We start from the raw sequence: 27,751 nt of genomic DNA on the forward strand, positions 1-27,751 counted from the left end.
ATATGTGAAAAAATCAGTAAGAAAAGTGTTAAACCCACAAATCAATGGGTCACGGGTGGCCAGAAATGACCTTGGAGGTCATTTCTGGTTGCCATTTTGAGTTCAGGAGCCATTTTATGGCTCATTTTTTTTAATGGGGCAGGGGACGCGATTTTCATATGATTTTTGGCTACTCTTTACTCGTGGGGGGCATCTTGTGACTCCTTAAGGGCAGTAGAACATGGTAGGGCACTTCATTTGGCCCATTTTGTTGTTTGGGGCCTTGGGGGTGATTTTGGGCAGTGGGAATCTCACCCCCCTCACTTCCAATTTACATTCACTTTAATGCCCTGTTATTCATGGATTCACTATCTACGCCCCCAACCCCCATGGAATGGAAGCTGAGTGAATAACAGGGTTTTCCTGTCCAGTCAAAAAAGGAGGGAAAGGAGAAGGAGAATTGAGTTGCTTCTGATTAAAGCTGTAATCAAATCAGCATAATATTTCTTATTGTTTACAAGAGCAGATATTTTTATATACAGTACTGCTTTTCAACAAAAGCTTGCAAAGCAGTTTACAAGGGAAGCAGTTATAAAAGATTTGGCGATGAGGTTTTGAACCAGCTATGCATGTGAGCCTGCAAAGTTTGTGAAAGTTCCTGCATTTTCCTTACATTGCATTACTGGGCTGGGCCTACATTCCTGAACTGCTGCATTCTACTATTGCTGCTGCTGATTGTTTCTCCAGCTTCCAGACCTGCACAACCCCTGAAGGTACTTTTTCCTTATCAATCCTGGACTCTGTTCTTCCCTGGATGCTTCTTGTCCATCCCCGGAGAACCTGCTCTTCCCTGGAAACAATGGAGGTCCTATTTCTGCCATTTCCTCTTCACCATACAGACCCCTGATTTTACTCCAGCAAAGCAGAAGGCCATATTACTTCACTGCCCAGACCCTGAAGGCCAAAGAATATATAACCATTTGCCCTTTCCTGCCAACTGGGAAGGGGATGCCAATTCTTATGAAGCCGCTGATTGTGACTGATGATTCATCTTTTAATTGATTGCTTTAAATATAATTAATGTGCATCTTACCAAAACCTCAAAAGTGCTGCCTTTCTGAGAGATCAAAGAATATGTCATTTAATTTCACAATTCAATAAACAAGAATAAACCATTCACGATTAGAAGCAAATGGTTATCTTTAATATTGCTAAATTCCCAGTTACAATAACTCACCCAAACAAAACTAAATGCAACAAGTAAATTGATCTATCAGTCAGCTCACAGCCTCACTCATTAAAATTTGCTTATAAATTTGCCAAATAATATTAAAACTTTATTGGGAACTTTTGCTGATTGATTGTATTCGAATTTTTCAGACTGAAAAAGAAATGTCCAGATTAAGACAAAGTAGAAATCATCATCTGGTCAGAAAGTTCAGAAGAATCATTGGACACACACGCAAAAAAGGAGAAGGAGAGGAAGATCTGAGCAAAAGCTACAGAAGGTTTTATTTCTAAGCATAAGAAAAAGTGCTGTAATACATGGGGCTGGTCTAGATGACCCAGAAAACCATGGTTTGTTGGATCAGGAATACGGCTTGAGGTCCCTGAACATGAATGCTCCCTTGTCACACACACACACACACACACACACACACACATACCACCAGCATCCTGATGAGTTTAAACAACAAAGATTCAGATTAGACATGGAGCTGTTTAAATTAACAGCTGATGTCAGGATGCTGACTTCAGAAGTTTGTGCCATTGTGAAAAAGAGAAAAGGAAGCACATGAGTTCAGGGACTTCAAGCCATGTCCCCATGCCGGTAAACCATGGTTTATGGGGCTGCCAAAACCAGGTTATTGACTCTGATCCCAAAGTTAATTGAAATAAATGCCCCAAATGCACTTTTTTCTCTTCTTGATTTCAGCTGTACGTGGCTGAATGTCAATTACATAAACCTGCATGGAGGTGCATTCAGGATGGGTTGACACCGTTTTACAATGACATGTACTTGTGCTACAACCACATTTCTGCTGACTCCTTGGACTGTGGCACTTCGTTCCGTGCCATCGTTATAGCAGCGAGTTACTCTAGCAGTGAAGGGAATATTTGCTCTCATTCTTTTGCCTTCCATTGACAGTTCACAGATCTGGTTGGGTGGGACAGAAACTTCAACTGTTTCAGTAATAGTGTTGGAACGGTGTGTGGAGCCTTTACTCCAGCCAAAAGTTTGCTCTGCAGAAATACTCCATTCTGCCCCAAAGACTTCAGGAATCCCTGCTGTCATCGTAGTGCTCACACTCACGGAGACAGAACTGCTAATGTCCCAGCGATATTCGAACGTTACTGCTTTTGATAAGGTCGTTGACTTCTTCACTGTTCCACAGCCATAGTTGGTGACTTTACTGAAGACTAAGGTAGTATCCCCATTGCTGTATGTCCCCTGATCCAACCTGTACCTGACATTCTCGATTTTCTGAGAACGGTAGTTTTTTTTAACAATCAGGACATCATAGTGTTTATACCACCACTCTTTACCATTATAACCTATAAAGAAAGCTCTGTTATGGTGGTCAACCTTCCCAATGCCATATTTATTTCTCCCTACATAAATGTTGCCTCCTGGGCAGGTACCTACAGAATTGGATGGAACATCACCCCATGAATCACTTTGCCATTGCAACCGCTCTAGATCATTTTCATTCACCAAAAGCGAAAAGTCAGAGCTCTGTGATTCTTTGTCTCCATAAGGGTAGAAACAGGCCGAACCGCGGCCTGGATTATAGAATCCAGCATGGCAGCTTGATACTTTACAGGGGTATTCGGTCCTTTGTGCATAACTGTTCCAGAAAGACACAGCTCCACTAGGGATAGATCCTTGGAAGTCAACCCATTTCAGGGCTGTACTGTCAAAAGCATCACGCTTTTTTCTATTCAGGATCAGTGTTTTGCCATCTTCTTTGCTTGGGCCTAAAATAAATAGAAAGATTAAAGAGAAAATAACATTATTATTTCTAATTTATACAGTCAGACAGGTGTTATTGACTGGTTTGTTTTATCCAGCCATCGAGTCCTTCCCAAGGACCTGGGATGCCAGAATTTTATTGTCAATTGTTACAGATATTGTCACAGTATATAGGCTGTTCCCAGTAAAGCTGCTTTTTGTAATTTGATGATGCTGATTTCTGTGGCCCCTATGGTGTTGAGGTTCTCTTCAAGGTCTTTTGGAACTGCACCCAGGGCGCCAATTGTGCAAATATTGACCATGCAGTGGCTTATTTCTCCTTTTTTCTGCTTGGTTCTTGACTTGTTCTTTCTTGTAGGCCTGCTTGGTTTCATTGGTGTTGAATAGTTTCGAGTTATTGACCATTTGAAGTGCATCTTCTTCACTGTCCTTGATATATTCTTCAAGGCCTCTTTTCTCCTCCTCTGCTGTTTGATGGACTTGCAGCATTCCTCTTCCACCTGAGCTGCGAGGGAGGTAGAGCCAATCGACATCACTGCGGGGGTGCAGAGCATGATTGATGGTCATGATTTTCCTGGTCTTACGATCCAGCGTCTCTAGCTCTGCCTGGGTCCAGTCTATTATTCCTGCAGTGTATCTGATAACAGGTATAGCCCAGGTGTTTATGGCTTGTATGGTGTTCCCGCCATTGAGTTTGGACTTGAGGATTTTTCTAACTCTCCTGATGTATTCACTTCCAATTCTTCTTTTAACTTCAGTGTGTGCGATGTTATCAGCCTGGAGAATGCCCAAGTATTTGTAATGTTCTTTCTCTTCCAGGTTCTTGATCTTGCTTCCATTGGGCAGTTCTATTCCTTCTGATTTTCTTATTTTTCCTCTGTTCATTATTAATGCAGCAAACTTGTCTAGTCCAAACTCCATTGCTATATCGCTACTGAATATACGGACAGTGCTTAGCAGTGATTCGATTTCTGACTGGGACTTTCCATACAACTTCAGATCGTCCATGTAAAGCAGATGGTTGATTTTACTTGATGTTTTAGATGTTTGGTATCCGAGGCCTGTTTTGTTTAGTATTTGTGAAAGTGGGCTCATGGCGATTACAAACAACAGAGGGGATAGTGAGTCCCCTTGGAAAATGCCTCTTCTAATGCTAACCTGTCCAAGTGTCTCGCCATTGATTGTTAACTGTGTACTCCACATGCTCATTGCTTTTTTATATAAATATCTGAATGTTTTTGCTGACACCAGTTGTTTCTAAACATTTTAGTATCTATGTGTGAGGCAATGAATCGAAGGCTTTCTTGTAGTCAATCCATGCAACACTTAGTTTTGTTTTTCTTCTCTTGCAATTTTCTAAAAGCATTTTGTCAATCAGCAGCTGGTCTTTTGTGCCTCTGGTGTTCGGGCAATTTCCTTTCTGTTCAACTGGAAGCTGTTTGTTAGTTAATAAGTGTTGCATGACTTCATCTGCTATTATTCCAGTTAATAATTTGAACATGGTTGGCAGACAGGTTATCAGTCTATAATTACTTGGAACTGCACCTTTTGCTGGGTCTTTCATGATGAGATGAGTTTTCCCAGTTGTTAGCCATTGTTCAATATCACCTCCTTGCAAAATGTGATTGAACTGCTTTGATAGTTGTTTATGAAGGCTTGTTACAGTAGGTGTTTAAGCCAAAAGCCATGCAGTTCATCGTCACCTGAAGCAGTCCAATTTTTAATTTTCTTTGCTCTTTCACTTATTAATTCTGGTGTTATTATTAGATCTTGCATTTGTTGGTTACATTTTTGACCTCTTTCGTCCAGCCTGCTTTTTTATTATAATCTATTGGATTGTCCCACAATTTTCCCCATAATTGCACTGTTTCTTCTTTATTTGATGTTTCTAGGTTTCTTGCAGTTTCTCTTTCTATGCTTTGGTAGAAACGTCTCTGATTCGACTGGAATTGGAGATTCTGCCTGTGTTGTGTAATTCTGGCTTCATACCCGCTAATCTTCTTTGACACTGCTGTTATCTGCTGCTTTATTATTTCCAGGACTTCTCTGATTTTCCTTGAATCTAGGTGGTATTTTTGGATCAGATACTGTTTGGTGTTTTCATTCTTCAGCTTCTTGTCTTTCATATCTTTCAATTTACTAGCATTTGATCTAAGCCTGGAAATTTTATTTTCTAATCTAATCTTCCATTTAGGTGATTTACTGCTTTCTTTTTTTACAGGTCCACTGATCTTATATCTGAGCTCTTGTGTTGTTATTGTTGCTGCACTGTAAATTAGTTGGTTTGTTTCTTGCAAATTCTTGGTTGTTATCTCTGCAAGTGCAGCATTGACATCTTTTAATGCCTGAGCAAGTTGTTTTTTGGCAACTGTTTTTAGAGCTGGAAGTCGAACCCTGGTGGTTGTTTGGTTCATGTGCTCAGTTATTTTTTGCTTTAGTTCTTGTTGCTTTTCTGTTAAACGGCATTTGCGTTTTTCAGGTGAAGGCAAAGGGGTGGTTGCCTGGTTTTGATTTTGAAACAGTTCAGTAACAGTGGCATCCTCGATTTCCAACACCTCCTCCGCCTGCGCCTGGGCAACTTCTTATTCCATATCTTGAGCCTGTGTTGCTCTTTGCAGTTCTTCCAGCTCAACTCCTGTGAATACTTTATTTCTTATTATGTATCTTCTCTGGTCTGCTAGCCTTTGTTCTGTTATTTCTGTATCTGGATGCTTCTCTTTCCAAATTTGGTACATTCTTTTTAAATAACCTCTTCTAGTTGGACTAGACTTGTAATAGCAGATCATTATTTCCTTGTTGGCATTTTTCGTATATTTTTTTCGGTTAAGCGACATTTCTTCCAGTAACTTTGCTGTCTTCAGCCCTGGTTGCTCAACTGAAGATCCTGAGTCCTGTTGCCCACTTGCCACCAGATGTCCAGGGACTATAGCACCTGGCGCGGTCCTTGTTGACCCGGGCGACGACCGATCCGGAATAGATTTATTAAAGTTTCGTCTCACCATATTGTTGATGGGAGAGGCACCCTTTGTCTGGCTCCTCTGGTGAGACCTGTCCAGTATGGTTGGACCTCTGGCATAGCTCTCACCTTCCTCAAAGCACACAAGCCCCACAACCACGCCAAGGTAGTGCCTCACTGGGGGATTATCATCATCATCATCATCATCATCATCATTATTATTATTATTATTAATTCAATTTCTGTACCGCCCTTCCAAAAATGGCTCAGGGCAGTTTAAAAAGAGAAATCACAAACAAATAAGATGGCTCCCTGTTCCCAAAGGGCTCACATTCTAAAAAGAAACATAGGACACACACCAGCAACAGTCACTGGAAGTACTGTGCTGGGGGTGGATAGGGCCAGTAACTCTCCCCCTGCTAAATAAAGAGATGAAAGGGTAGTAATTTGGCAGCTCATTTGTGGGATTAGGAAACTATCCATCCAGAACCACACATCCTGAAATTATGGCATCTATCTAAGTGGAGTGTGTGGCTATCTAAGTGGGTTGCTCTTGTGGTGTGTGGCTATGGGGGCTGTCATGGAGAATGTCTACACTTCTCAATTTTCAGCTACACCACTGTGTATGAGTTCTGTAGAGGTAGTGAGGTGGTAGCAAGAAGGAGCTTTTAGCTGCTGCTTCACTACTTGGCTTGCTCTCCTGTCTCTCCCTTCACTACACCTCATGTTCCACAAGAGGCCTGAGCACCGCACTTTGCTGCCAAAGTGGAGCAAAGGACAAACACTAGGGGTGTGATGAAACGTTCGATGTCGAACCGTTTTGCATCACACCAGGCTGGTTCAGCAGCGTGTTCGCAAACAGAACTGGGGTCAGTATGGTCTGCAATCAAATCAGGGCCAGTTCTAACTGGACCAAGCCCACATGATCATACTGGACCAAGCCTGGTTTGATGAAAAACGGTTTGACATTGAAGGAGAGCAGGCAGGCAGCCAGGAGGCCAGGACAGCATCTGCAGAGGCCAGATCCACAGAAGCCAGAACCTCCACATCCATGGAGTTTAGAACTAGGAATGTGCACGAATCAGTTTGGAGACCTTTTAAGGGGCCTTCGGACCGGTTCAAGCCCTGGCCAGTTCAAAGGTTTAACAGCCAGGGGGGTGGCTTTAAGGATGGGGGTGGGTGCACTTACACACATCCCGCTGCATTTCCCCTGCTGGCACACGAGTCCTTAAAAGCCTGTTGGGGTGGCAACGTACCTCCCAGCTGCACTTTGCTAACGTTTACCTAACGTAACCGGAAGTAGGAACTGTGTCGGGCTTTTAAGGACTCATGCGCTGGTGGTGAAAACACGGCGGGGGGTAAGTGCACCCACCCCCACCCTTAAAGCTATCCCCCTGCCAGCGAACCAGCCCCCACTGGTTTTGTGCACATCCCTAGTCAGAATTGCGCTACTTCCATGCGGGCAGCCTGTTTGAAGAGCAAGTTGGCTGTACTGAGGAGTAGCGAGAGGTGGCGAGTGGCAGCAAACAGGTAAGAACCTTGGACAACCTTTCTCACCACACCCTGCCCCTTTACTTGAAAAGGGGAATCCTCTCCAGATTCTGCTTTACAATTATGCTGCCTGAACCGGTTTGACTGAACAGACTGGACCGGCCAGTCAGTTCGACTGAACCAGTTCAGCGGAACGTGGTTCCGTTCACATTCCATTTGAACCGACCCACATTTTTGTGTTCATGCACACCCCTAACACAGCTCTTGGCGGAAGGGGCAGGGGGAGGAGGAGAGACGGAATAATACCCACTAAAGATCCTTCTTGCAGCTGCCTCCACCACACGACAGGATTCGTACTTTGTAATGCAGGCTGCAGTCCATTTGACAATTCCCAGTCACTGCACAGGGCTGTCTCAGGGCACCATCATGCATACACGGTACCAAAGTGGGACTCTTTGAAAAGTCCCAAATGGCTAGGGCTATGGGTACCTTAGGAACTACCTGTTCCCAACTGAATCTACTACCCGACTAGATCTGCTGGGAGGGCTCTGCTCTGCGTGCTGACACCTGCTGAGTCTCGGTTGTCAAGCATGTAATACAGGGCCTTCCCAGGCTGTGGAATGGGAGGAAACGGAAGATTGCCCTTTTGATCCAGGCTTTTGGCCAGTGAGTGGTCCCTGGCTCACTTTTCTAGGACACAGCTGTGTCTGTTTTATTTTGAGGTTGTTTTTCTTGTTTACGATTGGTTTTATCTCATTCACTGCCCTGGGGTCTTAGGACAAAAGGTGGTACAAATATATGGAAGGGTTTCAAGTTGAGTCTGCCAGTGATCCTGTCGATGCTTTGGTACGAACCTGGAATAACAAAATAACTGGAGCAGTAAACACAATCGCTCCTAAGCTTCTCTCCAACTTGCTTCAAAATTAGCCCTTTGGTATTCAGAAGAATGACAGGAGCTGAAGCAACAAGGTAGACAACTAGAGCGCAAAAAGAGAAATACTCTTTTAAAACCTGGCAGGTTACAACATAGAGCACATTTGAAGACCTACGCTCTTGCCATTCATGCGGCAAAGAAGCAATTCTTTTCTGCTCACATTGCATCTGCAAGTTCATGTCCAGCAGAGTTGCCTAGGATTGTGAGAGGTCTAATCTGAGCCTCCTCCCCCATGATTTCAAATTTGGAATCATCGGTTAACTACTGCGATGGGGAAATATCTCATATTTGTGCTGAACTGGATTCTACAACTAGGGCAGAGTCTATTATGGAAGGATCCAGCAACTCCTCTTATGGAAAGACTGGGTCACTTTCAGCTTCTGATTCCTGAGTATGTAGACAAGCTGCTTTAGACAGTGCACTCTACCACCTGTTCTCTTGACCCTTGCCCAACCTGGCTTATTTTATCTAACAATCAGATTATGACAGAGGGTCTGGTAAGCATCATAAATGCTTCTCTGAAGGAGGGTAAGATGACTCCTTGTCTTAAGGAATCTATCATTAGACCATACCTGGAAAAAAACCTACATTGGATCCCTGAGAGTAAGGCAACTATAGGTCCGTCTCTAATCTCCCATGGTTGGACAAGGTGAATGAGAGCCCTCTCAGCTCCAGACACTCTTAGAGGAAACAGATGATCTAGATCCATTTCAAACTGGCTTTAGAGTGGGCTATGGGGCTGGGCCTGCCTTGGTCAGCCTGATGGATGATCTCTAATTAGGTATGGATGGAGGGAGTGTGACTCTGTTGGTGAAGACTGGCCCGGGCTCCAGAGGAGCCTGCACGTGCTCTCACTGCTCCCATCCCACCACTGTCCCCCATTTAAGAGGTAAAAGATAAAGGGGGGGCCTAAAGAGAAATGGGGGGACTTTCCCCTCATCCCCCACCACAGCCCTCTCCACCATCCCCTCAGCAGCTGCTGCCACCCCATCCCACTGCTCAGCTGTGTCTTTTTTAAGATTAAAGGGGGAACTTTCACTTTGCCTCCCCCACCCCAAATACATACACGACAGCCCTTTACTTGCAAGGGGAAACCCTTGCCAGATTCCCCTTTACATGGCCCTCGAGCTGGCTTGCGAACAGGGGGCTTGGCTCGGTTCACCTCCAGAGCAAGCCCGCCACACACACCCCATTCAGCTCAAGGGGCAAGCGTTCAAGCCCAGCTGGGTCAAGTGTGAATAGGCTCAGGGTTGAGCCAGTTTGCACCTCTCTAATATCAGGTGGTATATAAATATGGTATATAAATAAATATCTCTCTATATAAAACACTTAGGGTGTTGGAAGTTAAAGGACTTTGCACTGTCTCTTGTCTTAGACAGTGGAGGACAGACTAGTGATTCAGAGGGCTAGAGGGTCAAGGGGTGACATTGGTCACCCCTTCTCCACTGCTCTGACACTATCCCTTTGAAATGTAGATTGGTACTCTTAGGGATTAACTTCCTTCCTCTCTCTCTCCCCAACCTGCCCTTCTACCTTGCAACATGGCAAGCTTCTCTCCCTGCACCATGTGTGCAGAGAAGATGCAGAATCCATCTGCATCCAGCTAGATAGATAGATAAGAGATCCTAACTCCTCACTTTCCTATCTAGAATGGAGTTCCTTAATAAATGCCTTATATATTGATTGGAAACTATGAATTGGATCCAAGTTACTTTACTCTCAGCATACACACATGCCTAAGCAAATTCCGCAGGGTTGCCTCTGTGCACTCTGCTATAACAAAAAAGGTTAAAGTAAAGGAGACTTCAAAGGTTAACAACTGGAGAAACACAACAGATTTTTTAATGGAATGGAAAAGTAGCGTGGAAGCAGCTTGGGGGAAATTAAGAGCTTCTCCTTGCACAGAATTGCCAATCAGAATGTAGAGTGTTGGGCAAGATAAACCAAAATTCAGAAATAATTATTTGGTGGGGCAGGAAGGATTTGAAACATCTGATATTCCAAATATGAAAATTGAGAAAGAGGTATCTAGTGATGAAACATTAACAGAAAATTTCAGCTGAATACTAGACATTGGTGGCAATGTCTCCAACTCAGCCATGTGTTATGATGCTAGTAGAAACTAAAATATTAAATTATATAATCAACAAACATTTTGTTTAAGAAAAATGTTAGGAGCTTGTAGATTCACTAATGAACCCATAAGTTTGGAAATTGCAAGTTAAGGCACCTGTCTTAAGTTTCACCCTGTGCAGGCAGTAACGACTTATAGCATTCTACATATTTTGCTTGCTTACATCTTAGCCTCCATGAATCCACACTTTCCCTTGGCTTTTCAGCCTCCATCCTCTTTCTCTAAATGATAGTACCGACAATGAAAGTGGGATCCATGGGATCTCAGGCTTTAATGAGTTGCATGTTTTCAAATTCTGAACTTTTAATTCCGACCACCAGCTTTTCCAAAAGCTTATCTTAAGAAGCACAGGACAGCCAAGTGCACAGTTAATGAAAAGCAAAGCCAGCAACGTAATGGACCAATTTTTATTTATTAATTTACTGTAGTTCTACATCCTGGCTTTTGTATAAATATCATAAAGCAGCTTGCAACAAAATAAAAACTAATAAAATTCAGTGTCAAATAAAGCATTAAAACGTAAACAAAAAGATGGCAACAATAAAATACAGCGGCTCACAAACTGCACAAGTTGACAAGCACTCTGTATCTTAATGTGTGCACGATTGTGAACATAGCAATGCACATGTAAACGCTTGTGGTTTGTGAACCAGTAAAGGCCAGACTTCATGCCATACAGTCAAGGGTCTGCTAGCAGGGGCCTTACCTTCCTACTAAAGATGGAGCGAGACACTCCTAGGAAGGGACTGACACGTGAATACAATTTTTAGAAGTGTACATATTGGGACAGATTTACAACATTGTGTCCAAAAAGAGTCTTCTTTTCAAAGGCCTTTAAGAAATCTTATCTCTGGCCAAGAGATTCACAGCCCAGCTGCCAAAGTACTAAGCCCCAATCACAATAAATTCTCCAGTCAAGACAAGCCTCAACTAACTTCCTCCATAGAGACGGCTAATTTGCAGCCTCACAATCCCATCCAAGATCCTGCTCCAGCTAAAAAATAAACTTTCTGCGGTTATGCAAAACAGGTCTTAGCCTCCGATTCTGGAACTGATCTGGATCTGGAACAGGATATGGAAATTCAGCTATCACACATAATCTCAAGACTCTCCAGCCCCTCGATTCCAAAATCAGGTCATGCTTCAAACATGTACAGCCGGACCAACCTGATGGAGGTAACTTCTCCCCCTAAATGCCTACTGAAAGTGCACCCGTTGAACGTAGAATCAGATTCAGAAACCAATAGTGAAAGTGAAGATGATAGTGAAAGAGACAACTCTGGAGCTCTGTCTCTCAGGCTTTCCCCTGCCTCCCATGGTTGCCTTCCAGATGCCAGGACTCCTGCTCCGCAAGATATGTGCCCAAGAGTGTTCCTTGCTTCTTATCCACACTTCGACAGTGTTACTGCTCTCCTCGCCCCTGATAGAGTGTCCGCACCACGGGCCCCCTGGATTCTCCCTGCAATGCGCCCTCATTCGACTTCTACAATGGAAGAACTGATTCACACAAGCCCTTTGGCATTCAGTGAGAATGAAGGGAAGAGCCATGCAGCACCACCACTCCGCCCATAGCATTTCCTCATCTAGGGGCACAACAGCACAGTCTTGAATCTGTGGAAGTGTCCCCCACCTTACAAGGTCAGGGAACTGGTGTATCTTTGGACAGTGATCCTCATCCTGAGAACACTGGTGAGCTGCGTGCCCAAGGCAGCCTACTCAAGCCAGTGAGCACTCAGGACTCCCCAGCTGACCTCCCTGGACTGGACTCAAGGCGGCAGATTCCTGTGAGTTGAGGTTGAGGAGTTTAGGGAGGACCAATGTGGCATTGGTGCCTCAATTGGATTTGTGGATCTGGTAGGTGGAAACAAGAGCTTTCCTGGCATCAACAAAGTCCTGGTCAAACTATGGTTTGGATGAACACACAGGCAGCTTGCGGCAGGGGGTCGGGGGGAGTGTCACAGTCGAGTGTATCTGCTTGCTGAGGATGGGCTGAAGTTAATAATCTCTGATCTTGTGGTCCTGTGGTAGCAAATCTTGTGGTTGTAAGCATGACTTGTCCCCTTAGCTAAGCAGAGTCCGCCCTGGTTGCATAAGAATAGGAGACTAGAAGTGTGAGCACTAAGATATTCCCCTCAGGGGATGGAGCCACTCAGGGAAGAGCAGAAGGTTTCAAGTTCCCTTCCTGGCTCCTTCCAGAGAGGGCTGAGAGAAATTCCTGCCTGCAACCTTGGAAAAGCCACTGCCAGTCTGTGAAGACAATACTGAGCTAGATAGACCAGTGGTCTGACTCAGTACACACGTGGACAAATGTGTTGATACCCCTCCACAAAAAAAGAACCCACAATTGTCTCTGAAATAACTTGAAACTGACAAAAGTAATTGGCACCCATCATTGTTTATTCCGCATTTAACAAAAATCAGACTTTGCTTTGGAGTTTTGATGCAACTGAATATTTCAAAGAATAACACAAATGAAAATGGCATGGACAAAAATGATGAGACCCTGAACCTAATATTTTGTTGCACAACTTTTAGAGGCCATCACTGCAAACAAGCAATTCCTGTAGCTCTCAGTGAGACTTCTGCACCTGTCAACAGGTAGTTTGGCCCACTCTTCCTGAGTAAACTGCTCCAGCTGTGTCAGGTTTGAAGGGTGCCTTCTCCAGATTGCATGTTTCAGTTCTTTACAGAGATGTTAGAGAGGATTCAAATCAGAGCTCATAGAAGAAACTTCAGAATAGTCCAATGTTTTGTTCTTAGCCATTCTTGGGTGCTTTTAGCTATGTGTTTTGGGCCATTATCCTGTTGGAGGATCCATGACCTGTGACTGAAACAGAGCTTTCTGACACTAGGCAGTACATTTCGCTTCAGAATGTCTTGATAGTCTTGAGATTTCATTGTTCCCTGCACAGACTCAAGACACCCTGTGCCAGACGAAGCAAAGCAGCCTCAAAACACAACCGAGTCTCCTCCACGTTTCACAGTAGGTATGGTGTTCTTTTCTTTGAAAGCTTCATTTTTTTCATCTGTGGACATAGAGCTGATGTGACTTGCCAAAAAGCTCCAGTTTTGTCTCATCTGTCCACAGGACATTCTCCCAGAAGCATTGTGGCTTGTCAATATGCATTTTAGCAAATTCCAGTCTGGCTTTTGTATGCTTTTCTTTCAACAATGGAGTCCTCCTGGGTCTTCTTCCATTGAGCCCACTGTCGCTCAAAAAGCGATGGATGGTGCGATCAGACACTGATGGACCTTGACCTTGGAGTTCAGCTTGTATCTCTTTCGAAGTTGTCCTTGGCTTTTTGTCTACCATTCTCACTATCCTTCTGCCCATTCTGGGGTCGATTTTCTTCTTGTGGCCGCATCCAGGGAGGTTGGCTATAGTCCCATGGACCTTGAACTTCTTAATAATATTTGCAACTGTTGTCACAGGAACAACAAAATGCTTGGAGATGGTCTTATAGCCTTTGCCTTTAACATGCTTGTCTATAATTTTCTTTCTGATCTCCTCAGACAACTCTCTCCTTTGCTTTCTCTGGTCCATGTTCATTGTGGGACACACAATGATACCAAACAGCAGATTGACTACTTTTCTCCATTTAAATAGGCTGAATGACTGGTTGCATGATTGGAGACATGTGTGATACTAACTAAAGAAAATAGCTAATGTGGAAAATCACTCTAATCCAATTATTTATTATCTTTTCTAGGGGTACCAACAAATGTGTCCAGACCACTTTAGAATATCTTTGTAGAATACGCAATACTTTATCTCTTTTCACACTTGCTTTGCTTTACTCGATGACATATCAAAGGCATGCAGGTATACATGGGACAATTGCTTTTCATTTAATTACTTTTCAGGAGATATAAAGCACTTTTTCAATGAGCTGTAAGGGTACCAACAAATTTGTCCACATGTGTATATGGCAGCTTCCTATGGTCCTATGTTCCTGTCTCAGCACCTCAGTGTCGGGGCAGAGTTCACCAGTCTGCTGCTTTCCAGTATGGCAGATAGACTATCCCAAGAAATTCTCCAAGAAACCAGATTGACCAGCCTAAGAGGAAGCAAATCCCGAAGGGGAGACGGTTTGTTACCCCTCATCCCTTTTGCTTTCAAAATCTTCTTGCCAACTGTATACGTGATTGGAGCAGAACCTATTTCTTTACCGGCCCCATTTAGCAACACCAACTATGTCAAAAAGAGAAGTAACAATTTTAACTGTCATTCAGGGTCAGGATGGAACCTCCCTTGACCGTTTTTTTTCACACTGTTCTCCATGCAAGGATTAGAGTACCCACCTAATCCCTCTTTTCAAACAACTTGTTTTAAAGAAAGAGAAAAGATACCACAATAATTGATATCTCCATTAGGGTGCAGCTTGTCCAGGGGTCAGCTGGGTTCTTCTGTTTTATAAGGAAAATATTTGAATATATTTTAAATATATTGAAAATATTTGGGGGGCTCTCTGTGCACATGCGAAAATGGACCGACCTGTCATTTGGGCACCAGGAGGGCTCATAGAATGCACTTTCACCACCTCTGCCGCTATTCCCACCTCAGTCTCCTCTCCCTGTCATGGAGGCTGGCTATGCTGTGGGTGCTGGCGCTGCTTCCTCCTGCTCTTGCCCCTTGGAGTGTCGCCACTCCCTTGGCAGTGCCCTGATTGGTTTACAACTGCAAGGGTGGGGCGAGGGTGGGGCTTGGCACATATGCCCTATGTTGGAAATTCTCTGTGGTGAGAGAATCCCTTTCTCATTATAGCAGAGTGCACAGAGGCACAACGCAGCGGACGGACCTATAGTTGCCTTACTCTCAGGGATCCAATGCAGGTTTTTTTCCAGGTATGGTCTAATGATAGATTCCTTAAGACAAGGAGGCATCTTACCCTCCTTCAGAGAAGCATTTATGATGCTTACCAGACCCTCTCTCATATTCTGATCGTTAGATAATATAAGCCAGGTTGGGCAAGGGTCAAGAGAACAGGTGGTAGAGTGCACTGTCTAAAGCAGCTTGTCTACATACTCAGGAATCAGAAGCTGAAAGTGACCCAGTCTGATCCCATAAGAGGAGTTGCTGGATCCTTCCATAATAGACTCTGCCCTAATTGTAGAATCCAGTTCAGCACAAATATGAGATATTTCCCCATCGCAGTAGTTAACCGATGATTCCAAATTTGGAGTCATGGGGGAGGGGGCTCGGATTAGACCTTTCACAACCCGAGGCAACTCTGCTGGACATGAACTTGCAGATGCAATGTGGGCAGGGGGGAAAAAGGTGTCTTTGCCACATGTATAGCCAGAAAATAGGTCTTCCAATGTGCTCTATGTTGTAACCTGCCAGATTTGAGAAGAATCTTTCTCTTTTTGCGCTCTAGTTGTCTACCTTGCCGCTTCAGCTCCTGTCATTCTTCTGATACCACAGGGATATTTTGAAGCAGGTTGGAGAGGAGCTTAGGAGCGATAGTGTTTACTGCTCCAGTTAATTTGCTATTCCAGGTTTGCACCAGAGTATCGACAGGATCACTGGCAGACTCAAATTGAAACCCTTCCATATGTTTGTACCACCTTTTATCCTAAGACCCCTGAGCTAGGTGGCCAGATTTGGCTTTTTAAAAGCCAAATTCTGGCTTATGGGCCATTTGACCCATGAGTATACCCCTTAGGTTCTGGCCACCCTGCCCCAGGGCAGTGAATGAGATAAAACCAATCGTAAACAAGAAAAACAACCTCAACATAAAACAGACACAGCTGTGTCCTAAAAAAGTGAGCCAGGGGCCACTCACTGGCCAAAGGCCTGGATCAAAAGGGCAATCTTCCGTTTCCTCCCATTCCACAGCCTGGGAAGGCCCTGTATTGCATGCTTGACTACCGAGACTCAGCAGGTGTCAGCATGCAGAGCAGAGGCCTCCCAGCAGATCTAGTCGGGTGGTAGATTCAGTTGGGAACAGGTAGTTCCTAAGGTACCCATAGCCCTAGCCATTTGGGACTTTTCAAAGAGTCCCACTTTGGTACCATGTATGCATGATGGTGCCCTGAGACAGCCCTGTGCAGTGACTGGGAATTGTCAAGTGGACCGCAGCCTGCATTACAAAGTACGAATCCTGTCATGTGGTGGAGGCACTTGCAAGAAGGAGCTTTAGTGGGTATCATTCCGTCTCTCCTCCTCCCCCTGCCCCTTCCGCCAAGAGCTGTGTTAGGGGTGTGCATGAACACAAAAACGTGGGTCGGTTCAAATGGAATGTGAACGGAACCACGTTCCGCTGAACTGGTTCAGTCGAACTGACTGGCCGGTCCAGTCTGTTCAGTCAAACCGGTTCAGGCAGCATAATTGTAAAGCAGAATCTGGAGAGGATTCCCCTTTTCAAGTAAAGGGGCAGGGTGTGGTGAGAAAGGTTGTCCAAGGTTCTTACCTGTTTGCTGCCACTCGCCACCTCTCGCTACTCCTCAGTACAGCCAAATTGCTCTTCAAACAGGCTGTCCACGTGGAAGTAGTGCAGTTCTGACTAGGGATGTGCACAAAACCGGTGGGGGCTGGTTCGCTGGCAGGGAGATGGCTTTAAGGACGGGGGTGGGTGCATTTACCCCTTCCGCCGTGATTCCCCCACCAGCGCATGAGTCCTTAAAAGCCCGACGCAGTTCCTACTTCCAGTTACGTTAGGTAAATGTTGGCACAGGGCAGCAGGGAGGTACGTTGCCACCCCAACAGGCTTTTAAGGACTCGTGTGCCAGCAGGGGAAATGCAGCGGGATGTGTGTAAGTGCACCCACCCCCATCCTTAAAGCCACCCCCCTGGCTGTTAAACCTTTGAACTGGCCAGGGTTCGAACCGGTCCGAAGGCCCTTTAAAAGGTCTCCAAACTGGTTCGTGCACATCCCTAGTTCTAAACTCCATGGATGTGGAGGTTCTGGCTTCTGTGGATCTGGCCTCTGTAGATGCTGTTCTGGCCTCCCAACCCCCTGCCTCCTCCCCTTCAATGTCAAACCGGTTTTCGTCAAACCGGGCTTGGTCCAGTATGATCATGTGGGCTTGGTCCAGTTAGAACTGGCCCCGGTTTGATTGCAGACCAAACTGACCCCAGTTCGGCTTGCGAACACGCCGCTGAACCAGCCTGGTTCGATGCAAAATGGTACAACATCGAATGTTTCATCACACCCCTAGTGTTTGTCCTTTGCTCCACTTTGGCAGCAAAGTGCGGTGCTCAGGCCTCTTGTGGAACATGAGGTGTAGTGAAGGGAGAGACAGGAGAGAAAGCCAAGTAGTGAAGCAGCAGCTGCTCTGTCCTAAAAGCTCCTTCTTGCTACCACCTCACCACCTCTACAGAACTCATACACAGTGGTGTAGCTGAAAATTGAGAAGTGTAGACATTCTCCATGACAGCCCCCATAGCCACACACCCCAAGAGCAACCCAATTAGATAGGCACACACTCCACTTAGATAGATGTCATAATTTCAGGATGTGTGGTTCTGGATGGATAGTTTCCTAATCCTACAATTGAGCTGCCGAATTACTAGCCTTTCATCTCTTTATTTAGCAGGAGGAGAGTTACTGGCCCTATCCACCCCCAGCACAGTACTTCCAGTGACTGTTGCTGGTGTGTGTCTTATGTTTCTTTTTAGAATGTGAGCCCTTTGGGGACAGGGAGCCATCTTATTTGTTTGTTATTTCTCTTTGTAAACCGCCCTGAGCCATTTTTGGAAGGGCGGTATAGAAATTGAATTATTATTAATAATAATAATAATGATGATGATGATGATGATGATGATGATGATGTTATTTTCTATTTAATCTTTCTATTTATTTTAGGCCCAAGCAAAGAAGATGGCAAAACACTGATCCTGAATAGAAAAAAGCGTGATGCTTTTGACAGTGCAACCCTGAAATGGGTTTACTTCCAAGGATCTATCCCTAGTGGAGCTGTGTCTTTCTGGAACAGTTATGCACAAAGGACTGAATACCTCTGTAAAGTATCAAGCTGCCATGCTGGATTCTATAATCCAAGCCGTGGCTCAGCCTGCTTCTACCCTTATGGAGAGAAAGAATCACAGAGCTCTGACTTTTCGCTTTTGGTGAATGAAAATGATCTGGAGTTGTTGCAATGGCAAAGGGATTCATGGGGTGATGTTCCATCCAATTCTGTAGGTACCTGCCCAGGAGGCAGATTTTATGGAGGGAGAAATAAATATGGCATTGGGAAGGTTGACACCCATAACAAAGCTTTCTTTATAGGTATTAATGGTAAAGAGTGGTGGTATAAATACTATGATGTCCTGATTGTTAAAAAAAAACCTACCGTTCTCAGTAAATCGAGAATGTCAGGTACAAGAGGGATCAGGCGACATACAGCAATGAGGAGATTACCTTAGTCAGCAGTAAAATCACCAACAATGACTGTAGTACAGTGAAGAAGTCAACGACCTTATCAAAAGCAGTAACGTTCGAATATCGCTGGGATATTAGCAGTTCTGTCTCAGTGAGTGTGAGCACTAAGATGACGGCAGGGGTTCCTGAAGTCTTTGGGGCAGAATGGAGTATTTCTGCAGAGCACACTTTTGGCTAGAGTAAAGGTTCCACCGAGAGCAGATCCACCACTATTACTGAAACAGTTGAAGTTTCTGTCCCACCCAACCAGATCTGTGAACTGTCAATGGAAGGCAAAAGAATGAGAGCAAATATTCCCTTCACTGCTAGAGTAACTCGCTACTATAATGATGGCTCGGAACGAAGTGCCACAGTCCAAGGAGTCAGCAGAAATGTGGTTGTAGCACAAGTACATGTCATTGTAAAACGGTGTCAACCCATCCCGAATGCACCTCCATGCAGGTTTATGTAATTGACATTCAGCCACGTACAGCTGAAATCAAGAAGGGGAAAAAGTGCATTTGGGGCATTTATTTCAATTAACTTTGAGATCAGAGTCAATAACCTGGTTCTGAAAACCCAATAAACCATGGTTTACCGGCATGGGGACATGGCTCGAAGTCCCTGAACTCATGTGCTTCCTCTTCTCTTTTTCACAATGGCACAAAATTCTGAAGTCAGCATCTTGACATCAGCTGTTAATTTAAACAGCTCCATGTCTAATCTGAATCTTTGTTGTTTAAACTCATCAGGATGCTGGTGGTGTGTGTGTGTGTGTGTGTGTGTGTGTGTGTGTGTGTGTGTGTGTGTGTGTCAAGGAAGCATTCATGCTCAAGGACCTCAGGCTGTGTTCCTGATCCAACAAACCATGGTTTTCTGGGTCATCTAGACCAGCCCCATGTATTACAGCACTTTTTCTTATGCTTAGAAATAAAACCTTCTGTAGCTTTTGCTCAGATCTTCCTCTCCTTCTCCTTTTTTGTGTATGTGTCCAATGATTCTTCTGAACTTTCTGACCATATGATGATTTCTACTTTGTCTTAATCTGGAAATTTCTTTTTCAGTCCGAAAAATTCGAATACAATTAATCAGCAAAAGTTTCCAATAAAGTTTTAATATTATTTGGTGAAGTTATTAGCAAATTTTAATGAGTGAGGCTGTGAGCTGACTGATAGATCAATTGTTGCATTTAGTTTTGTTTGGGTGCGTTATTGTAACTGGGAATTTAGCAATATTAAAGATAACCATTTGCTTCTAATCATGAATGGTTTATTCTTGTTTATTGAATTGTGAAATTAAATGACATATTCTTTCATATCTCAGAAAGGCAGGACTTTTGAAGTTTTGGTAAGATGCAAATTAATTATATTTAAAACAATCAATTAAAAGATGAACAATCAGTCACAATCCTTTCATTATTTGACAGCTTTATTTGAAATGAAACATTCTGAACATCTAGTTGGAGGGAAAAGTCATCTTCTTGTCAATATCTCTGTGTTCATCTGTGTGGTCCTCATCTTGAAAGTATATTCCTGATTCCGTTTTTGTAAACTGCCAGTAGAAAGGCAAGAAATGTGAAGTCAAAAAGGGATTTCAGAAATGTTTTGTTTGCATTCACTTCTTTATATTCATTGTTAATGAATTACAGTACTTCATTAAGCAAATAAAGAAATGTGTACTTTCTTTGGGCCTCTTTTGAGCTGAAGAGCAGTCATAATAATAATATTTAATAATGGGACAGTGAGCAAAATTGGCTTTGTGGGCAGAGTCCCCACATTAGTAGCATTGGTAGCTCTTTTCTGTGCTGCCACTTTCTGGGGCAATGCCATATCTATTCCTTCCCAAACACTTCTGTTGCATGAGACGTGTGTATGTGAAGCATTTTGTTCTTGTTCTGTGTGTAGCTGTGTTCTACTCATGTGTCGGACCTTTGTATAGGAGCCATCCTGCCCAAGAATTAATAGTTGGTACAAAGCAAGATCCAATCTTCCGCTGCTAGTTCAGTGAGCAGAGCTGGGGTTGACTCAGCCTAGAGTAGGGAATTAGCTAAGCCAGGGATAGGGGAGGATTTTTCTTTGAAATTCCTAAATTTGATAGTGTTAATTTGATATGGAAGGGAATTTGATAAATTTGATAGGGTAGGGAATTTGGATTTAGTCATTTTTGGTTAGGGATTAGGATTATCTCACCCAGTTTTCACCTCACATCCTCACTCTGAAACTAAAACTGTAACCAAACAAGATACGCAAGCACTACTAACACTATCTTCTACCATTGTTTTATTTATTCATCAACTAAAATGATCTGTTTTTCTTCTATTCTATCCTTGCCCCTCCTGCTTACTTTACTTCACTACTAGGTTTCCAGGAGATAATTGGTACTTTTCTGTTCCCGAGGGAAGAGATGGTAGAAGTGGATATTAAATGGAAATTATTCTGGGGCAGGTTGCATGGATCCATTTCATAAGTTAGATCTCTTTTTGTATCATTCTACCAAGTGCAGAGGAGAATTTTGCCACTCTTCTAACCCAGCTCAAACGTAGCACAACTCCAACTCCAACTCACAGCTTGGGTCACAACTAAGTGGTGACAGGAACACCCATGGTAGCATGCCGCTGTTAGACAGCCATCAGTGTCCACCCCGTTGAATGCCTGCCTCTCCTGCAGTGCCTGATCCACTCTGCATGCAAACTCTGATATAGCCCCTACCTCTCTCCTCCTACCCACTTATCTGGAAGTTACCTACAAAACGAGAATCACAGGATCTGATCTTTCAGATCAGCGCATTGCAATCAACTTCTTTTCTTAGGGGACTTCTCCAGACCCCCTCAAGCTGAACATCAGGCTTCTGGCTTTTATGCCAGCTCAACTGAGCAGTGGGCTTCATAGTACTGTTGTATTTACAGGCATACTCACATGGATATGGATATGCACAAATACTACAGAACCCTAATACAGAAGCGGGCACTGCAACCCATCATCATGAGCCTGCTTATTTCAATCATAGCCTGGGAGGGAGGAGGTATGGGTGACACCAAAAAGAACCAAAAGCCAAAGAACAACAAAAAAAAAGTTATGGTGTGCTCTGAGCATTTATTGATTCAACAGCAAAGCAGCAAACAAACAAACAAAAAGCACGTGCAGAGCTCAGTCTGGGAAACTGGGGGGTGGAGTGTGGAGAGCTTTGATTTGAACTTGCCCAGGAAGCCACTTGGCAATTGCTAGTTGCCACAACTGCCCTGCCTGGGTGTGTACCATGATGCTGCTGGCTCTCCCTACTTGTTCAAGCACTTGGGGTTAAGTTGGTTGTTGTTAAAACATTTGATGCAGGCTTGGTTTTTGTCGCATCGAAAAAGTGGGGCATCTTGGATGCTTTTCCAGGCCTCCACCACAACTTCAGCCTCTTTCTTTGAATCTTTCCCATAAATGGTCTCAAAGACAAATGCCCTAAGATTTTGATTGAGCTTGGCAAAAAGGGGTTTGATCCACTGGACAATGTTTCTCATGTCATTCTGATTGAGACATCGGTCTACACAGGGAGATAACTTGCTAAAGAAGATCAGACAACTCTTCCGTTCCTTATTTTTTAGCATCTTGGTTACAGGGCTGTTCTGATCTTCATGCAACAGGCGCCATTCAGCATGTTCAGTGGTGTCCTGAAAAATTCTTGGTCTGGCTGCAACAATATTCCCAATTGACTTTGGGACATATATGCCATTTTGCTTATCAATATCCTTGTGCATCTGATCCATAACACTCTTAGGCAAAGCTTTCTTCAAGTCAGCTTGTGTCGGTGCATTGCAGAGATTGTCATCCAGTCTTACAGCCATAGCATAATGCTTGTTCTCAACGCCATACCTAGAAAAAATTACAGGAAAAATGGGAAGGAGTGGTGTAGTGTGGAGCAAATGAAAATCAATGCACATTATTCCAAATGGGGCTTCTTCTTTTGGCTATGGAAACATACCTCACAATTACAATGTTTGCATTTGTGGGGTTCTGCCCAGCTCTTCAGGGTTCAGCCCCAGCTCCAGATGTGCATGTTGTTGGTTCTGCAACTTCAGGTTTTATAATTCAAACAGAAGCTACAAGGAAAGGGAAAGCTCCACATCACAGGGTGGATCTCCCCAAGAACAGAGTTTGTCTCCTCAGACAAATGCTGTGGTTGGGTAGAGCATGGAAGGGTGGAGCTAATGAGGTCATTGGCATGGGGCCCAAGTACAGCTTCTACATTTTTGTGACAACTGAACAGGGCTAATCATTGGGCATTTCCAGATGGCAATAAACTGCAAGATGTTCAAAGCTTTCATGCAAGTTCCAAGTGCAACCTTACTCACACTCACATTGATGCAAGCTTCCGCACTACTTCCTAGCATGATCTTAACCTCTGCACACTGAGCAGCAACCTCACATGAATGCTGCCTGCCTGCCAGTTCTTCCATTCCAAGAAGAACCTGCCCTTTTTCATTACTATTGTTTATGGCAACTGCAGAAAAGCAAGGAATATCATGCAGTTTGTTGCTGACTGGAAATGCCCATAGCAGTTAATGGGCCCGCAGTAGTCCCCAATATCCCTTAGGGATAGCAGTGTGTGAACGTATGCATACCACATCCCAAAAACTGTGGGCACAGCCCTCCAAACACACATGGCCTCACCAAATGTGAGTACTACTCGGCCATACAAACATACTGGCTAACATGATCGTTAGCGTGGTGTAGTGGTTAGAGTGCTGGACTAGGACCGCAGAGACCCGAGTTCAAATCCCCATTCAGCCATGAAACTAGCTGGGTGACTCTGGGCCAGTCACTTCTCTCTCAGCCTAACCTACTTCACAGGGTTGTTGTGAAAGAGAAACTCAAGTATGTAGTACACCGCTCTGGGCTCCTTGGAGGAAGAGCGGGATATAAATGTAATAATAATAATAATAATAATGCTGTGCACCACATCAAGGCTGCTGTGGATACATAAAGAAACCCTGACACTGTAGAGTAGTGTTTCCCAACCTTTTTTTATCCCATACATTTTTAACAACTGGGGCATACTACCCCTCCAACAGACATCCCTTTTGTGCAGCAGAATTTTAATTTATTTTCATTTCCTTCCTCTTCCAGGCTCACATCCCTCCTGGTGCATAAGGGAGCAAGTCACTTCCAAAAGTGGGGAGTTTCCCCAATGCATTGTGAGGCACATACTGTAAGCTCCCTATGTTTAAACTCTTCACTTTTGGAGTTGACTCAGAGTGAGTCAGTGTGACACACCAGCCAGTGTCCCATGGCACAGTCAGAGGTGCTCTTACCCCTGGACTTCTGGGCCAAAGTCCAGGGCCTCCACAGCCCCAGGGGGGCCCCAAATCCTCTTTAGTCTGTCCCAGATGGTGTGGTCACCCAGTTGAGCATGAAGACGCTCAATTTTTTGTGGGGGGGGGGCGGCCTCCAAAGGCCTCTAGGTCCAGGCTCCAAAATTAACTAGGTGCACCTCTGGGCACAGTAGTGTACTGTGGCATACTAGTTGGTTGGGAAACACTGCTGTAGCGAACAAGCAGCTTGCACAAGCAGCACTGCCACAGTACAGTTACTCCAACTGCAGTGCATGAATGTTACTGCAGCAACCACTCATTCACTACAATAGCGGTTGACAACCTGTGATCCTCCAGATGTTGGTGAACTACAACTCCCATCACCCACCCCAGCTACGATGTATTTGCAAGGGCCTGGCTGGGTTGGGAGCGCTGCTGCTCAATGGGAGCCAGGCTCTGGGACTGGCAGCAGAGAGGAATGGGCGGAAACTCTTCATTGCCGCTCCTGGTGCAGGGCCAAGTATGGATGTACAGATCCCCCCAAAGATGGCACTGCCTGTCCCTTCCCCAGTGTTACTCCCACTCTGCAGAGGAAGAAGACTAGAAGATGAAAGAAAAGCATGGGTGTATGATGGCTAAGGTGTAAGCAAGGACAATAACATACATACATACATACATACATGAGACTGTAGAGCACATTTTCTGCTGCCTGGCATGGCACTTAATATGGGTGCCTTAACTTTCAATTTCTAGGCTTTGGCACATGAATGAATTTGTTAAGTGTCTTCTCATTTTTCTCCTGGGCATTTAAATAGCAATAGCAATAGCACTTACATTTATATACCGCTCTATAGCTGGAAGCTCTCTAAGCGGTCTACAATGATTTAGCATATTGCCCCCCAACATTCTGGGTACTCATTTTACCAACCTCGGAAGGATGGAAGGCTGAGTCAACCTTGAGCCCTTGGTCAGGATCGAACTTGCAACCTTCTGGTTACAGGGCTGCAGTTTTACCACTGCGCCACCAGGGGCTCCTCAAAGCTATATGCTTTTGAACCCTTTGAGGCTATCCCCAGATCAAAGCTCAGGTGAAGACGATCGCCAGGGGTGCCTTTGCACGGCTTCGGCTAGTGTACCAGCTGCATCCCTTTCTCGAGAAGGCAGATCTAGCCACAGTTACCCACACCTTAGTCACGTCACATTACTGTAACGCGCTCTATGTGGGGCTGCCCTTGAAGAATATTCAGAAACTGCAGCTAGTGCAAAATGTGGCAGCTAGGATTGTATCTAGAGCTGCCCGCTGGGATCACAATTACACCCATTTTGAAAGAGCTGCATGTGTGCCAATTTATTTCTGGGTCCAATTCAATGTGCTGGTTTTGACCTTCAAAGCCCTTAATGGTTTGGGCCCTGGATATCTGAGGGACCGCCTGCTCCCGAGCACTGCTGCCCACTTGATGAGGTCATGGGGGGGCGCTTCTGCTCCGTGTGCCGACAATGAGGTAGGCTTGGCTGTCATACACCAGAGACAGGGCCTTCTCAGTTCTTGCCCCCAGACTCTGGAATGCTTTCCTGGTGAGCATATACTCCTCAGTCTCCTTCATAGTTTTTAGAAAGTGAGTGAAATCTTTGGTTTTCACCCAGGTTTTTATTTGATGGTTTCTATTGCTGCTTCTTTGTATTTGTTATGGTTATATTGAGCTTGTTTTCAATATTTTAATCAGATTTGTATTTTTGTATTCTAGTTTAACATTTTAATTGTGTGATTTTTATAGTCTTGTTCTAACTTTTGTGGAAACTGCCTTGCGATTGTTTTAATGAAATGCAGTATAGAAATTTATCAGTCAATCAATCAATCAGTAGCAAATGACCAAATTGTAAATTGTTGTAGGCATGAAAGCTGCCTCTCTCACCAGCAGCTTTATAAGGACAAAATGCTGAGATTCTTGGTACAGTAGGTGTAGACTCACAATTGTGTTTTGATAAGGTTCCCCTAGCATGCAGCTCCCTTGGAAAGTCCCAGAACATCCATGAAGATACTCACCCTCTGATGTAGTCAACAATTATCTTCAGGTGATGTGGATCTATGGCCCCAAAGGCCCCACTCCCCAAGCACAGCAAGACAGCCACACACATTAGGCTGAAGTCCGGCCGACATCTAGACATCTGTCAAAATAGACACCATTTTTGTCTGGGAACTGAGCAATCATTGCATGAGAGGCGGGCCTGTCTAGAAGGGGACAAGCTATGCTAAATCTGCATTTCAGTAAGCCAACTCCCGATTATGGTACCTTTCAAAAGGGAGCCAAAAAACACTGGTTAGTCTGTAAGAGAACGTGTCATTTCTGAATGGTCTTAAAAGTGTGCAATTTCAAAATCAAATGTCCATTCATAAGTTCCTTGAAGAAGGGACAGGTGTGTACAAGCCCATCATTTCTGGTTCATCTAAAAACAAGATAATAGTTTAAATGTTCTTGCTTTCTGGGCTACAGACATTATCTCCTCTGGACATAACGGCAGGCAGGAAAATCCCCTGCCCCATTTTCAACCCTTTCCTACCATCATCCACTTAAGTGGAGCTGGAGGTGGCAAAAAGACATTAGCTAGAAGCACATCTGATAAACTTCTCTTTAGTTCCAGAGCTGGGATCACTCACCATCCACTTCATGGTAAGAAGACATACCAACCAGCCTGTCTCTCTGCTGCAAGGTCCTTTTTCACGCACTTGTTGGGACAGATCAGCAGCTCCTTTCTTTATAGAGCAGCTCTGCCTCTCTTGAGGAAAAATTACGAGCTCCTCCTTGCACAGAATTGCAAGGAGGAAATTCTGAAATAATTATTTGCTGGGACAGGAAGGATTTGAAACATCTGATGTTGAAAATTAGAAAGAGGAACCTAGCAATGAAACATTTACAGGAACTTTCAGCTGAATTCTAGGAATTGGTGGCATTGTCTCAGACTCAGCAATGTGTTATAATGCTAGTGGAAAATGATATATTAAATTATATGATCAACAAACATTCTGTTTAAGAAACTAGTTAAGAGCCTGTAGATTCACTAATGCACATATAAGCCTGGAAACTGCAAGTTAAGGCACTTGCCATAAGTTTTACCCAATATGGGTAGTAATTATTTATTACATTCTATATATTTTTGCTTGCTTACATCTTAGCCTCCATGAATCCACACTTTCCTTTGGTTTTTCAGCCTCCATCCTATCTCTGAAGGATGGGACCAACACTGAAAGTGGGATCAGTGGTACATCAATCTTTAATGAGTTGCATGTTTCAAATTCTGTACTCTTAATTCTGACAATGAGCTTCTTGAAAAGCTTATCTTAAGCTGCACAGGACAGCCAAGTGCACAATTTGTACACAAAAAGTGCACAGCTCAATTTGTAGCCTACTTTCCAGTAGACTTATGAGATCGATTGTGCAGTTTGTATGTCATCCATCCCGATCCAAGATAGCAGATGCATGAACGTTTGAGGCAGAAGAACTTGTGGACTGCCTTACCGAACTGAACCAAATTTGATACAGCTGTACTGAGTGATACACAGGGACACCTCAACAGCATGTTTTGTGATTATGTCATCTACCTCAATTCATATTTCTGTAGAATTTT

At 44.1% G+C, this 27,751-nt stretch overlaps 2 protein-coding genes and 1 pseudogene across 2 annotated transcripts; 1 reads left to right on the forward strand and 2 right to left on the reverse strand.

Moving 5' to 3' along the window:
• Positions 1-1,936: 1,936 nt before the first annotated feature.
• Positions 1,937-10,725, reverse strand: LOC128331301 (natterin-3-like). The gene is made up of 2 exons (XM_053264653.1): positions 10,704-10,725; positions 1,937-2,958 (listed from the first exon to the last, which is right to left on the reverse strand). Exons 1-2 carry the CDS (start codon positions 10,723-10,725, stop codon positions 1,937-1,939), a joined length of 1,044 nt encoding a protein of 347 aa, XP_053120628.1.
• Positions 10,726-11,617: 892 nt separating this feature from the next.
• LOC128331302 (natterin-3-like) lies at positions 11,618-19,610 on the forward strand (annotated as a pseudogene).
• Positions 19,611-22,012: 2,402 nt separating this feature from the next.
• On the reverse strand, positions 22,013-26,274 carry LOC128328810 (uncharacterized). The gene is made up of 2 exons (XM_053258895.1): positions 26,172-26,274; positions 22,013-22,688 (listed from the first exon to the last, which is right to left on the reverse strand). Exons 1-2 carry the CDS (start codon positions 26,261-26,263, stop codon positions 22,106-22,108), a joined length of 675 nt encoding a protein of 224 aa, XP_053114870.1. The 5' UTR covers positions 26,264-26,274; the 3' UTR covers positions 22,013-22,105.
• Positions 26,275-27,751: the final 1,477 nt, after the last annotated feature.

This window comes from Hemicordylus capensis, chromosome 6, assembly GCF_027244095.1.
Source record: "Hemicordylus capensis ecotype Gifberg chromosome 6, rHemCap1.1.pri, whole genome shotgun sequence".
Classification (NCBI taxonomy): Eukaryota; Metazoa; Chordata; class Lepidosauria; order Squamata; family Cordylidae; genus Hemicordylus; species Hemicordylus capensis.